The following is a 14,430-nucleotide window of genomic DNA, read 5'->3' on the forward strand; positions in this document are numbered from 1 at the left end:
GTGGGAGCTGAGGATTATGCCATCTGTCTCATTCTGAACAAGATGACAAGGAGTGATGTATGAGCACCTTCCAAGAGTGCAGTAAGTTGTGCATCCCATGGGGTTGCTTTTCACATCCTCTCAATTGGAAAGTGGAATGATTTAACATTTGTTGGGCTTGTGGCTGGAAAGGTTGGGAATTGTGCTTTCCCTGTAGTGGGGTACAAGCTACATGGCGGTGCCCCCAGGTTGTTCAGCAAGTCAGCTCACTTGAAATAGAGCTCTGGAACAAAATACGTTCTGAGTGATTTTTAAGTAAAAGCTAATGTGAAAACGTGGGAGCTTGCACCAATGTAAACACATTACATTTAAAACAATTTTCAAATGTAGTAAAGAAAAAAAATGATGTCCCTGCTCTTGAAATTCCTCAAGGACACATTTCTCCTTTTGAGTCATGGTTTAATTAGATTATATTTTATTAGACATTCTTTACAAATTTTGAAATACTGCTATTATACACGCACAAAGGAAAATCAGTTTGAACAATTGTGTGTAGGCATTCATTGAAGTCAACCACAAAACAGGAATATTTTTTGTCAGTTATCCATGTACTCGATATGTATATCTAAAGTGCATTATGTTACAAAAAATATAGAAAGTCAGCAGCACCAAGATACGTTCACAAAATAAATACACCAGTCAACAAAATAAATTATGGTAAATGTGACAATAATAATTGTCTTAGCATTAGCAAAAAAAAAAAAAAAAAAAAAAAAAAAAGTTCACAATAACCAAATGTGCAGTTTCAGAGAGCAATGGGGGAAAAAAGTTTTATTCTGAGCATTTACAATATTTACAGGTAATAAATATTTTAATACTTCCCATATGTTCACTATTACAGAATACTGCAATATGTCTTCCAAAGATGTCTTGCTGAAAATATCAGCGCCTCCTGCAGAGAAAAAAAAAAAAAAGAATAAAAAAAAGGGAAAACATTAACTTTCACTTCAAATACATAGACTCAAAATTAACAGCAAGAGTTCCACAGACTATAATGGATGTGTCTTGCTAGTAAATATTTGCACTAGTAAGACCTGTTTAATAGTATTACAGTATTGGACATCATTTCAAAAATCTCTATTTCCTTCAGTGTAGTGCAGCTGGCAGTATGAAGACCTGCAATTTATCATGAAAATGAGACCATCTATTCCACTTTGTTGTACTTTCAGACAAATAGGAAGGAGCTTTAGATTTCTTAGGGCCTTACACAGGAAGATTCCTGAAAGCTATGGGTAGAAAAAAAAATTATCAACCTGTAATAAATATGCCAAGCACTAAAAGGAAAAAAAAAAAACAAAAAACAAAAAACAACCAAACAAAAACCAAAACCAAAACAACAACAAAACATATTTGGAGAAATGAGAAATTTGATTTGAAGATAAGAAAAAGCAAGTCCTTTTTGAATACTCTGGCAATCATGTCCTTATTGTGTTAACTGTTTGGTTGCAATGCCTGGATTTTTATTAGAACTGTCCCATGAGATTATTTAGTCTATCTTGACCAAATCTGTCTTTGTCTACGGATAGGCCACCTGTCAGGCAAGGGGCTGTTTATCTTAAAGGTGTGTATTTCTATACTGTCATGTCCATGAGTTTTACTTCATTAAAGTCTGCTCAGGTGAACAGATCCTTGATGGTGTCTCTCTTTAAGTATATGAATAAATGCAGAGAATATATTCCTGAAACTCTCCTTTTGTAAGCCAAATAACTCAGACCATAAAGAAAATGAGCATCTCGTGTTAAGCTGATTCCTGTTGCATTCAGTCAGAGCTGAAACATTCAGAGTTTGGTCATACACAGCCCTAAGATTTGAGAACTTTCTAAGGGACACTGGTGTGCTTTTATGATTTCTGTAATCCTCCCTTTGTGAGCTTGGGAGAACAAAAGCAGAGCCTGCTTCTATCCGACGTGTAGAACTTGCACTACAATATTATTTTAAGTTATTTCTTAGCAGTACTGCAGGAAATGCTGAAGGGTTGGGCTTTTTTCCCTTCTGCTGCTGTGAACAGCACATTTCTGTAATGCATTTCAGTTCCCTGGGAAACACTTATAGGGTGGAATGCAAAGCTATAGGATGGAGTGTGATTTGCTCTGCTGCTGGACGGATCACCAAAGCTGTGGGTAGTGTTCTGCATGGCAGACGTGTGTGGGCGTGAGACACGCACAAAAAAACAAATCCTTGAGAGTTTGAATTTTTTTTTTGTATGTGCACATTGAAAGTTAGACTACATTTAGCATTAGGGAGTTTACTTATTTGAAAAGTTTCTTAGGAAATTAGGTAATAACAGTTTAATTGAATTGGAATGGGAAGATAGCTGGAATGTCCATGAGAAAGAATTTTTAAGTGCCTGGAATGAAAATGTTACCATGAAGCTCCATAATAATTAACTAGGGTAATATTAGGGTGTATTCAGGCTACGATATAAGAATGACACACAATTCATAGAGCATGACTGTATATGTGTGTCTGAACTATATAGGCCTGTTTTTAAGAGGGTGATATTTTCACTCTGGCTTGGACTTTACTCTTTGCTGTAGAGTTTAAGCTAAGCCACATCTTGACAATGGTCTCCATACTAATGAGTACATGCAAGATGCTTTCTGTGATTTGGTCTCTGATTTTGCAAGGTTGGCTACTTTATGAGATACTGCTTGTAATAATTCAAAAGATCTACAGTGCAGGTCATTTCTTGTCTTTTTTTTTTTTTTTCTTTTTTTTCAGATCTAAACCCAAAATTTTGGGATTGAGTTTGGGCAGAAGGAATTGGCATGTGGATTTTCGTTCAGCCTGTTGAGCAGAAAGGAAGCACAGAGATACAGTGAAAAGCAGGCTGCTGCATTATGCACAGCTATTTCTTCACTGCCAAGTAGTGATGCTTCTTCTAAGCTTCAGCAAGCCTTAGAGATGCTACAAAAGCAGCTTCTAGTGATGTAGCATATGGATATCCTGTCTGCATATGCCTTCCTTGTCTCCCACCAACAGATAAAGTCCCTGATTTAGCTTGATGTAGGTGAGGAATCAACCTCACCAAGACACATTCATCCCTCCTTCTAAAATGCGCTTGCCCACTATGTGCCAATAACAGCATAGGAAACTACTTTGAACCTGACTTCTGCTATCTAAGGTACGTGGCTAGGTACGAGCTAGTCTTGCTTTGAAGTTTAGAAATAGTATCTTTTGTCAGCCCACTGGGATAATTGCAACTTAATGCAATAACAGAGTGGAACCATCATATTATGTTCTGTCCTTTTAAGGGAGGAATTTTGTTTTCTTGTTTCAGGGCTTCTCTTTGCTTATTTTTCTTCAGCCAAATCTGTACAATATAGGGCCTCTATAGGAATCTATGTTATGTTTCTGCCCCTGGTGTAATACTGCATCTTGGGGAATAATATCAGGAAGGTAAAACTAATTCAGGACTTCCAAGGTGAAGCTGACAACCTTCAGCCATCCAACCATACTTGAAACAGAAAAGCTACATTCAGACAATAAACAGGATTGTATCTGTCATTCTTTTACAGCTCCCTTTGGATAGACAACCAAAGAAACAGTGAAAATGCCCTTGGATATTTTTTTCCTACATACAAGATTTCTGTGTGCTAAAGACACTGCTGCCACTGCAGTTTCTTAAGAGCTATTGCAACTTCAGGCATCTCATGACAGGACTACCAGAGTGTGCTTTTCCTAGGTCACTGGATCAAAACCATCCTCTTTTACCCCACTACTGACTCTTACAGACGTGCTAAGTGCTTTATGGTCAGGGATGCTGAATGCCTAGCTCTGGACACCAGTAACTTTTGTAGATGCCAGCAAAAGTTGAGGCAATGGAGTACACTGCACACTGTGCCCTGTAAAGCTTAACAAAAGACTGAATTTTAGTAAGTCCCACAGCTTGCATTCCTTTCTAAGGGACATACTGTGAGCAAGTGGCACTTCTATTGTATCTTATGCTGCCAAAGCAGATGGGGAGGAGGACAGAAAAGTGCTTTTTTTTTTTTTTTTTTTTTTTTTTTAACTGTTGAAAATACTAACATTTGAGGAGAACTAACTGTGGAGGGGACTGCTTGGATTTGCCTGCAAGTGTTCTGACCTCCATTCAAACCAAGATGACTGCAAGTGGATGAGTTGCTTGGGGCACCTCTACTTAAGTCTTTAGCTTGCCTCTTCCTTGAAAACCCTTCATTGTCATACGTGAGGAAAGCACGTCTCTCTCCAAAAGCAATGCTCAACATTTTTGAGCAGCAACGTAATTGTTTCACGAGCTGGCAAAAGGATAGAGCTGAATTAAAAAGTCCTAATGGCAGGGAAAATTTTATGGCAAAAGGCTGGTCTGTGTTGTTTGCAGATATTACTAAGAGAGAAATTTTCCATGTTCTCCCCTAAGGTTAAACAGTAAAAACTGTAAAGTAAGGGTAGGAAAGTTGCCAAAAAGGGGAGGCGTTGAGAGGGAGGAAAGAAAACTTCACCATTTTATAGATGCAGAGCCTTAAATAATACTCAAAGCTTTCAATCTGCTGAGGCCTGAGTGTGGGACCAAGATCTGAAGAGAGAGACACTACAGTTAAAGTAGAATAGGGAATTTTAATGGCTATGATGTGCTTTCTTTTATCAGAAAAACTTCCCTTGCTACACAGTTTTGGGAAGCTTGTTTTAGCAATAAGCAAGCAGTTTACTAGAGTTGTTTGTGATAGCAAGGGAAGACTCTTTGGGGTATATACTCTTGTAATAGTGGCTTTCTGGCCAGAAGTGAAAAGGTTGCTTTTCTGGGTGCAGATTTGCCAGTACAAAGTGGACAGGGTACTTACCGCCAGAAAGCACCTTGAGACAGTGCACTGCTGGAAAAGCCACTGCCCAGCTATAGCCAAAAAGATGTGCTACTGTTCCAGACTTAAACAATGCCTTGACCTCATGCACAGAAAGATAACAATTTCAGTAAATACATGTTATGCCTGTGGAAAGGATGTAGTAGAATTACCTTAAAATATGATTATGTGTAGTAACAGAGTTGTCCAAGAGTGGACTCTCGGTCATGCTGCTTCCATACATGTCAGAATTTAGCCAAGCAGAGCGGGCTCGCCTCTTTTTCTTCTCTTGTTCCTTACGTTTTCCAGGCTTTGCTTTCTTTTTCTTCCCTGATACCTTCAGGGGTTGTTCCTTGTAGGTCTGTGATTTGTTTGTCTCCTGAGTTAGGTATCTGCCCTCATCTTCACTGCCAAATCGGACAGGGTAGTTCTTTGTGTTTGTAGCAGGCTTAGGGTTAGGTGAAACCTCTGAAGTTGCACGGATTTCTGCAGTGTTGACACCTTCAATTAAATTTTGAAGGAATATTCTTCTTCGTAGATCTTGGATTGACTTGCCCTTGTCATGCAGTAGCTGGTGCTCTGATACAGCCCGTTTGCTAAAGAAAGAGAAGAACAGAGGGGAAAGAGACATTTAAGATATGGTTATTGCCCACTGCTTCACAAAGTTCCTCTCTCCTCTGGCAGTGACTGCCTGTACCAGCTCTCAGGCTTGGAGACACCCAGTTAAGTCAGATCGTGGGAGCAAGTCCTGCTTCTGAGTAACTGCTCTCTACAGAGAAGGCAAAGACCTAAGCTGGTAGTAATTCTCATCTGACCGATCACAGACCAGCAGACCTGAAGTTGGATTAGTCACTGCTTTATTCTAGAGGAGCATTAAAACTCTGAATACATCACACTTCAGGCAGTAAAACCAGGAAGACAGTTGTGAAATATATGAAAATCAAGGGGTCAGGTAATGGAGCACTGCAGTTGGGCAAGAGAAGGAATAACAAGTACTGAAGCCGGAAGCAGTGTTTATACAGCATCATTCTAATAATTTTATTCTGCTCAGTCATGTACTTTGAAAATATAAATAAATGCATAAAAATGCATTTCAGTTCTAAATTTAAATATGTGCAATTGCAGGAGCGTAATGGAAAAAATGGTCAGATTTGGGTGCCTAAAGCATAGGCACTTCAATCCTTAATGAGCTATCTGGAGAGGCAGCTTGTGCAACAGCAGCAGCATGAGCATCAGCCACTCCTGTTGACTTTACTGCTTAGCCACTTGTGTCTAATTATGGCTTTAGATGCCTTCCTGGTGTTCCTTTAAAGTGTGAACTTCTGGGGTCAATATGAACTTCTTGGCTTCTGTGCTCTCTGCGTTTTACATGAGCCTTCTTCACTGGATCATCTTCCACAGTGTTCTGCTTTTTTTGTGTGGGTCTCTGATACTCTTTTAAAGTTCATGATATTATGGTTCACTAACCTCTTTCTAATTTTTGAGGAATGAGGAGATAGGTATGTCTTTCAGAGATGTACTGGCAAAAAAAATGTATGAAATATCTGAGGAAAGAAGATCCAAGTGGCACCTGGATAATAAAGAACTGTGAGAAAATACATGCTTTTTCCTTGGTGTGGGATAGATGCACAGCTGCACTGTGAACAACAGAAAGAGCACAGGCTGGGATTTTAGTTATGTTCCCATGCATGCTATAATACAGTTTATCCTTCCGATTGCCCTACTTCAGTGTGCTGAGATTGGCGACGTATCCTCTCATCTTGCATCAGGGTACTGCATGTGACTGGGCTTGTACTGGCCAAAGAAAATGAATTCACTGCCTTGCCTGTCGTATAACCATTTGGTCAGCTAGTGGATACAGAGTTGTTTCTCAATGTGGGTGAAACAGGAGAAGACATAACTGTGACTATTCCTTCCTTCCATCCCTTCCCTAATTATCCTGCAAGGTTTCTAAATGTGGTGGACAAAGATAGTGTGCTAAATTACTGGAAGTGTTCTGTAATTTATCTTTCTCAGTCCCTTCAGCCAAACACTTGAGATTTGTGATTTGATCAACAATAAAGTTATTTGAGATTGGCAACTTTATGTAGCATTGGTTTAAGAGCATCCCCTTCACTATTTGTCTTTGTAAATCTGCAATTTGTATTGGGTCCAAATGGTTAGTTCAAGTGATACTACATCTCTATTGCTCAATATAAAATTCAAACACCAGCTTTCTTCCATCCCACTGTAAGACTAACAGATGACTGTTATTTTTGCATGAAATGATGCAGCAGTGTCCTGGTTTCAGTTAGGACAAGAATGTATACTTGCCCAAAACCAGGCCTAGGTATACTCAGGTTTGTGAGCACACGTTTGGCCAAAAATTGTCTATGATGTTTTAAGTGTCCCATAATCAGATGAGTTTTGGATAACTTCAGGCCTTAGGACATGTATTTTATGCCCTTCAACTCATGTCTCTAAGTAAACATGCAATATGATAATACTGAACTGAACCCATATTGTTTCATTCTCTTCAGTGCAGCTGTGACCATTAACTCAAGCTCAAGATCCCCCCCAGGAGAATTATTTTGACCAGTGCAGCTCTCCAATAGCCATCTCTAACAACCTTCTCATTAAAGTCAATCAGATTTGCAAGTGTGCTAATAAAACTAGCACCTTCGACTCCTCTGAGTGGCAAACTCCTGTGCTGTTTGTCAAGTTGTCCATTGTGGTTCACATTACTTTCCTAGCTTCAGTAAACTATTTTCCCAGGGCTTTTTGCATGTGAAATGCAGTTTTCCTTTCATTCTTGCATAGAAAATCTTAGTGCTTTACTGAGTCTAAAACAGTATGTCTCATGTGATGAGCAAAGCTTTCCTACTGCCAGTTGTAAACTAAAGGATAATTCCTTTTATCACAGACAACCTAAAGCTGCCTTAATCCTGTAATGTGTATTTGGTCAATTTACCCACTGTGACAAAATCTTGAATCTCCAAAGCCTGTTATTAAAGTACTCTTGATTGAAAAGCTATTCCATTTTACAGGGCTGAAACCTAAAGATTTGGTTCCAGTACACACAAGACAGTCAAACAGCATTATGAGATCTACATCTTGTGAGAGTATGCATTTCCAAAATAATGCAGGGATAAACGTGTGATAGGTCACTGTGCCAAAGACAGTAGGTTTCTGTTTAAATGACTATGATATTTAGCATCAGGTCTGGCCCCAAATAACATTCTGCTATTCCAGATGATTGTATAACGTAACGTAGTGTTACATTTCACATGACTTCTATTACTCAGTCAGGCTGAAGGATTACATTTTGCCTACCAATTTCCTTTGTATGCTCTAGATCAAAAATCTCCCTAAAATGAAGAAGCTGTGGTAGATACATATCTCTTTGACCTTCTGCCTCCTTCCGTTATGTTACTCAAACAACTACCATGTTTGTAAATCAGGGAAAAATACTTGCCCAAGAAAGCTGATGTAAGAAGTGCTTCATACTGCAGATATCAACAATGTCTCACCCCCACACACAGAGTAGGAAGGCAATGGAAACAGAAATGATTGTGTTCACATATTGGGAATGATATGTTAAAAAAGAAAAATAATAATAAAAAAAAAGGCTGTTAGCATTAAGATGACCCACTAGAGGTCCCTTCCATCCTTCTATAAATGCACCTCATTCAAGGAAAAAGAGTTTGACCCCAAACCAAATGCAGCAAATGCCAAGCTAACTTGTGGTGTGTACTTTTGAGAGAAGGTTGGTGATGGTATGTATTTGACCAGAGTGCCCAAACTAATTGCTGTATCCAAGTACACTATGTGCATATGAGACTTGATGTCTGATTACTGGGAGAACAGTAGAAACCCATTCAGATATTAAGCATGTACTTCCAGATAAGCTGTTCTTTTCAGACAAATTATTCTTTTTTTCACTAGATAACTAGCGTCATTGAGAAGCAACATTCTTCAAGCAACAACTTGCTGCCTCAGAATTGCTCTTATTTAATTGTTATTATCCTTGACTATTCATGTTGGGTCTGATCAGCAGAATAGGAGAAAGGACTCAGTCAGCTCTCTGTCTGGGTTTTGCAAGACTGAGTGCCCTTGCCACTGGCTCCAAAGGAAGTGAAAGCTGCTCAACCTATCTTGGGTTAGGAAAAATATTTTCTACAGATCTGGGGACACAGTGCTGCAGTGTCTGGGCATGCTGATAAAAATATCTAATTTCACTTTGAGGCATTACAGGGTTTCTCAGAAGTTCTCTAGTCAGTAAAACATTTGTATAACAAATAATATGTCTGGAAATCTTTTCTTGGGACAATTTGCTATTGCTTTCCTTGGGAGATTTGCCTTAGTAAAGTCTGTAGCACTAGGCCTATGTCATTTTGATTATTTTTGCATGGCTATAATAATGTGCCTTAGTATTTTCATCCATTACTGGTTTAAGCCTTTGAGAGAAAAAAATATCTCTAGGCTTAAGTGAGTTATTAACCATTAACTCTAGGAATGGTTTGTGGTGGTATTAAAACAGGACACATGTTTGAGTGTGGTGTCTGTGTTTGTGTTGTACCCACAAACAAAACTACGTGCATGCCACTAACTGACAGCTAACTGGTTTCTTGTGTGTGTTTTACATGCCATAGCAAAGAGGGAGCTGGGAAATACATTTCAGCTGTTTAGCTTCCACTTTTTTTTCACCCAGACAGGATGGAATGGGGATGTTGGGAAGAACTCTAATCCTGACCTTTAAAAACAAGTGTTACAACAATGCTAACTTCAAAAAGAAAAAAGATTATTTCTAAGCATTTATTTTTTAACAAATTTGGTTTGGATCCAGTACAGTTTCTTAGCCAAGGAAGTACAGCATTTGACTGCACTTCAATTATTTTAATTTTTTGTTTATGAAACTGAAGTTTGGATCCTCTGTATAGCCAAAGAAAGTGGTATCAAATGTAGGAAATATCTCAACAGTAGCTTTCAGGCATACAAAAAAGCTAAGCACTAGTAGGCTTGGAAGAACACACTGTAACATTATCAGTAATACAATGTTCTACAAAATTTGCTGTAGGAGATTCATAGCAGCTGTCTGCTTGGTGCCAAAGTTTAGGTGTGTCTGAAGTCACTTCACCTGGGGGATATTTTTTGTTGTTTAAATGGCAGAGGAAGTGGTATTTGTAAATCTTGTCCTTATGCATGTAACAGAACAGTTACATGGAAATCCATTTGATATTAAGTTTGCTGTGTCATGTTTCCCTGTATGTTGTGATTGGATTTTCTAACCTGACAGAACTCCACCGTATGACCAGAGTTTCTTCCTTAGAAAATCTCATGCAAGTCCAGTAAGAGCCAGTGAACTAGCTACGTGTGTTAGACAATTGCTCCTGCATCAGCCCAGTGGTTTCTCTACTGCACTTTGCCTAGGGGACACTTGTATGAGCTATGGTGATTATTTTGGAAGAAGCAAAAGGGTCATTTCCAGGATAGAATCTCTTAAGTTACATTAACATTTGTCAAAAACACGCTTCTGCCTCTGAGTCAGATACTGCTCTCCTTTCAGAAAAATAAAATAAAATAAAATAAAATAAAATAAAATAAAATAAAATAAAATAAAATAAAATAAAATAAAATAAAATAAAATAAAATAAAATAAAATAAAATAAATGCTGAGGTGCCAGAAATCCAAAGCAATTGTTCATTGCCTCAGTTTCGTGATGGCCCCAACTGCTGTGTGTTTTCCCCTCCCTTATCAATACTGGCTGTACACCCGTGTCAGAGAAGCACGCAGTACTTGGTGTAACCCTCAGAAGCTTGGTGGAACGGGATGCTCCCAGGCAGGACCCTTCCAGGGTGCAGAAAGGTGCATGGACAACAGCGCATGCTAAAACAGCAGCTGCACGGCTGATCCCCATGGAAGAAGAGCCTCTCAGCTCCAACATTGCCTTCCTAAGTGTTTTGTAAGGGCAGAAGCTTTCCCGTTCCCTGCCCCGAGCGCCTTCTGCCCGTAGCTCACAGCAAACCTGTGGGGGAGCACCTGGGGCAGGTAACGCGGAGCCTCCCGCTGCAGCGCTGCTGGGGTCTGCTGTCCCCCTGCCCCCTGCCCACCCTCACTGTGACCGAAGCGAGACAAAACCCCAGAGAAACTCACAGTCGGCGGCTGATCCCCTCCACTGATCTCCCGCAGGAGGGCACGGAGTAACTCAGCAGGAACACTGCGAAACTCCACTGCTGGAAGAGTTTAGTGAACATTGTATCCTCCGGGTCCTAAAACCTGCAAGGAAAGGAGGGTCAGTCCCGAAAGACACATGCGCCAGCTCCGTCCCCAAACGGTCCCTTGCTGTCGGCTCTCCCAACTCCCAGGCTGCGAAGGAAAAACAAAATTTCTCAACTCTCGACAGTAGCTCACTTCTTCCAAACTTTGCTTCGTCTCTCTCTCCCTTCCTTGCTGTCTGCTGCTCTCTTCCTCCCTCCCTCTCTCTGTCTCTTGCTGCCCGGAGGTAAGATCCCTCTTAATATTTGTTGAGGAAAAAAAAAAAAAAAAAAAGAATAAAAAAAAAGATCTAGCTCGTATTTGAATCGGGCTGAGGAGCGCGTCTGTTTGCTTCCCCGAGTCGTGTTCAGTTCTAGACTGGAAAGCAGCTGTCCCAGGGCTTTCTGCTCCAAGAGCAGCCCTCCTTTCAGATAAGGAAAGATTCCCTACAGCAGCTCAGCTAACCTCCGTGTAAACACACACACGAGCACTCACACGCAGATTCGGGCGGGAGGAAAGGCATCTATCCATCCCTCTCTAAATATACCTCTGCAAAAGTCAGGTTCACGTCCTTTCCTCACGGAAAGCTGGGGTCACGCTGAGCCAGGGCAAGTGACCTCGAGCAAAAAGTGTTGCCCGGCTGCGGAGCCCGAGAGCTCCTCTACCAGGAGCGGTGTCCCGGGGACTCGCGGGGGCTGGGGCTCATGCTGGGCTCCGCAGGTTGGATCGCACTGCAGCCTGCGATGTTCACACGCCCCGGAGCAGCCTCTGGGAGACCTGCGGGAGGACGGAGGCTTTTTGCAAAGAGATGGCGCCCTAGGAACATGTGCGGAGAGAGCGAGAGCCCTGGCGGGATACCCGCAGCCAAAAAGTCTAGAAATCAAGAGCTTCTCGGGACCAGAATCAAAAAGGAGCGAAGAAAGGGAAACACCCGACAGCACATGCACGCAGCAGACCCTGCGGACTCCGTCCAAGCTCTCCGCATCTTCTGCAGCCGGGGTCCTCCCTCTCCCTCTCCGCCTTTACCCCTAGGTCAGCGCCTCCCCTGCCGCGGCGGAGGGGAGAGGGCGATCCCCCATCAGCGGGGCAGTTTTCAGACCAAGCCCCAAAACCCTAGCCTGGGATCCCCACCGCCTTTCCTTTCACACACCTACCGTTTTTCGTCGCAGTTCACCTATTATCTGGAGGGCTGATGCCTAATGATGTTAATTGTAAGCTAGTAAAGCGAAGGGGGGGCGAAGGGGGAGGGCTGGGGGAAGGACTCGCCGTCTATGAACACAAGCGCTCCTGGCCAAAAAAGTAAATTAGTGGAAAGTTTTCTCCTCCTCTCCCTCTTTCGCCTTCTGCCTCTCCCTCCGTGGAAGTCAGTCTGGCCAGGGCGCTGCAAACGCCTGCGGCAGGTTGCGCTGCCGTGCGGGTGCGGGTGCGGGAGCGGGGCCATCCCGGTACGCCCCGTCGGGGTCCGCCCCCCTCCCCATTTCCCGTCTCAGGAAGACACTTGTGTAAAACCAAAGGTGGCACCACCCGCCCCACGACAGAGCCTACCGGCGCAAGAAACCGCCCCCGGCTCTTCTGAAGAGAAAAAAGCCGGGGGTGGTATGTACATCCCCCCCGCTCCATCTCCCGACTGCTCCTCCAAAGGGAGACCGTTTGCGAACCCATCTGAAAAACACTTTGACGGCAGGGGCCGGGCTCTCCCCCTAGCGTGGCCCTGCTCAGGGGGCAGCACCAACCCAAGCACCTGGAGCTGCCGGCTCCGTAGCATCCCGCCGGGCCCCCTCGCCCCTCCGCAGCCGCGCACACCCCGCGGGGCTCCGCTGCGCACCCCGCCGCCGGCAGGCGCGGGGGGGTGGCTTGTTTCTGTCCCCCGCCAGCCTGATTTACAGCGAAACTCCCCCAGCTCCCTCCCAAGCTTCAATAGGGCGCTGAGGCGTGCCGGGTGGTGGTTCCTTCTCAGCCTCTCCGCGTATTGAGGAAGATTTTCTGGAGAAAGCTTGGGCGCATCAATCCGTTTTTGTACCTGTAAGTTATCTGGCGTTAAACGGCACTTGCTGCCACAATAAAAAAAGTCCAGCTCCTCAGCCAAATTTCATAACACACAGGAAAATAAAACCGAAAACGTGAGAGCTGAAATAGAAATCATGCTGAAAACATTAAATCGTTTATGCTGTAAATAAATTCCCTGAACACCTGGTAGGCTATAAATTAGAATGTATAGCTAATAGGCTTCTTTGATTTACGCTCCCCTTTCGACTAATTAAAAATAATTGTGACATCCCCTGAAAACAGCCTCCCCCCCAACTCATAGGTCTATTGCTGGTGTTAATGGTAAAACGTCCATCAAATATTTTTAGAATTTCCTTTCCTCCAGAAATTAAAAAAAAAATACCCTTACAGACTCAGGAAAAATAAATACCCTTTGTAAACTTGGAATACTGAAGTTTCTTCACAATTTATTACTTCACCTTTTCCTTGAGTTACAGCCCTCTGTGCCTCTCAGAGATCACCCTGGCCAACAGTGGTTGATCTTCTCAGCAATCGCTTCCAAAACTGTGTGCTATCCTTAATAAAAGGAAAAAAAATGATAAAGAAGTGAAATCAATAAAAATAAAAAATAAAAAGTGAGAAAGAAAAAAAAAAGAAAAAAAAAGAAATACCTTTTCTTTTTTCCAGACCTGCAAAATTTTTATTCTGCCTGCAACAGATTAGTGCTAAATAAAGCGTTTTAAAGCAGGTGCTTTTCTCCCTTGCTGCTCTTTTTATTATGAAGAACAGAAGCTTCTCCTAATATATATAGTGAGGGAGACCCTTCTCTATTGCTTTTATTGAAAAGACCAAACTTGTGACATCACTAACCACCTTCCTATGGCTGAGTTTGCCTCATCTCTGCCTCAGTGGGCTTGGAAAAAAAAAATTAAAAAAAATCTATGGCTTCGCTAATATGGCAGGAACTGAGCAGTGCCAAGCCCTTTCAGGAGGCTTACTATCATACCATGATACCGTGCCCTTTCCCCCCACCCCAGCCCCCCCGCCAAAGCCCGTTTGTCATCTGCACAAGCAGCGCTGCGCTTTTCTCTTGCCACCTACACAAATGCCTAACCCGTGAGCAAACTCCTCCTGCTACCTAGCCTCACCGCAAGCCTGAGCCCTCCTCCATGGCGGGACGGGGCGAAATTCCCCTCCACGGGGTTCTAAGCCCCTGTCCCCCCGCCGGCTGGAGAGCCTGGGCTCGGCGGGAGCGTGCCCAGCGGGGGCGCGACTCCCGGGCGAGACCCTGCGGCACCTGCCGCCCCAAAACCCGGCCGCTGCTCCCTGCCAGCCCCGGGTCTCCCCTTGCCCCGGGGGACAGGGGACGAG

The 14,430-nt window shown here is 42.7% G+C and overlaps 1 protein-coding gene across 8 annotated transcripts; it reads right to left on the reverse strand.

Moving 5' to 3' along the window:
* Nucleotides 1-431: 431 nt before the first annotated feature.
* Nucleotides 432-13,960, reverse strand: PTHLH (parathyroid hormone like hormone). 8 transcript variants are annotated; one of them, XM_068658881.1, is made up of 6 exons: nt 13,731-13,958; nt 13,539-13,635; nt 11,621-11,850; nt 10,972-11,094; nt 5,012-5,434; nt 432-931 (listed from the first exon to the last, which is right to left on the reverse strand). In XM_068658881.1, the coding sequence occupies exons 4-6, from the start codon at nt 11,070-11,072 to the stop codon at nt 922-924; spliced, it is 534 nt and encodes a 177-aa protein (XP_068514982.1). In that variant the 5' UTR covers nt 11,073-11,094; nt 11,621-11,850; nt 13,539-13,635; nt 13,731-13,958; the 3' UTR covers nt 432-921. The 8 variants fall into 8 exon arrangements, with proteins under 8 accessions (XP_068514982.1, XP_068514991.1, XP_068515001.1 ...); XM_068658890.1 differs by lacking the exon at nt 11,621-11,850 and having other exon boundaries at nt 13,490-13,635; nt 13,731-13,960; XM_068658900.1 differs by lacking the exon at nt 11,621-11,850 and having other exon boundaries at nt 13,539-13,630; nt 13,731-13,955.
* Between the last annotated feature and the right edge of the window lie 470 nt (nt 13,961-14,430).

The sequence above is a fragment of the Anas acuta genome, chromosome 1 (assembly GCF_963932015.1).
Source record: "Anas acuta chromosome 1, bAnaAcu1.1, whole genome shotgun sequence".
Classification (NCBI taxonomy): Eukaryota; Metazoa; Chordata; class Aves; order Anseriformes; family Anatidae; genus Anas; species Anas acuta.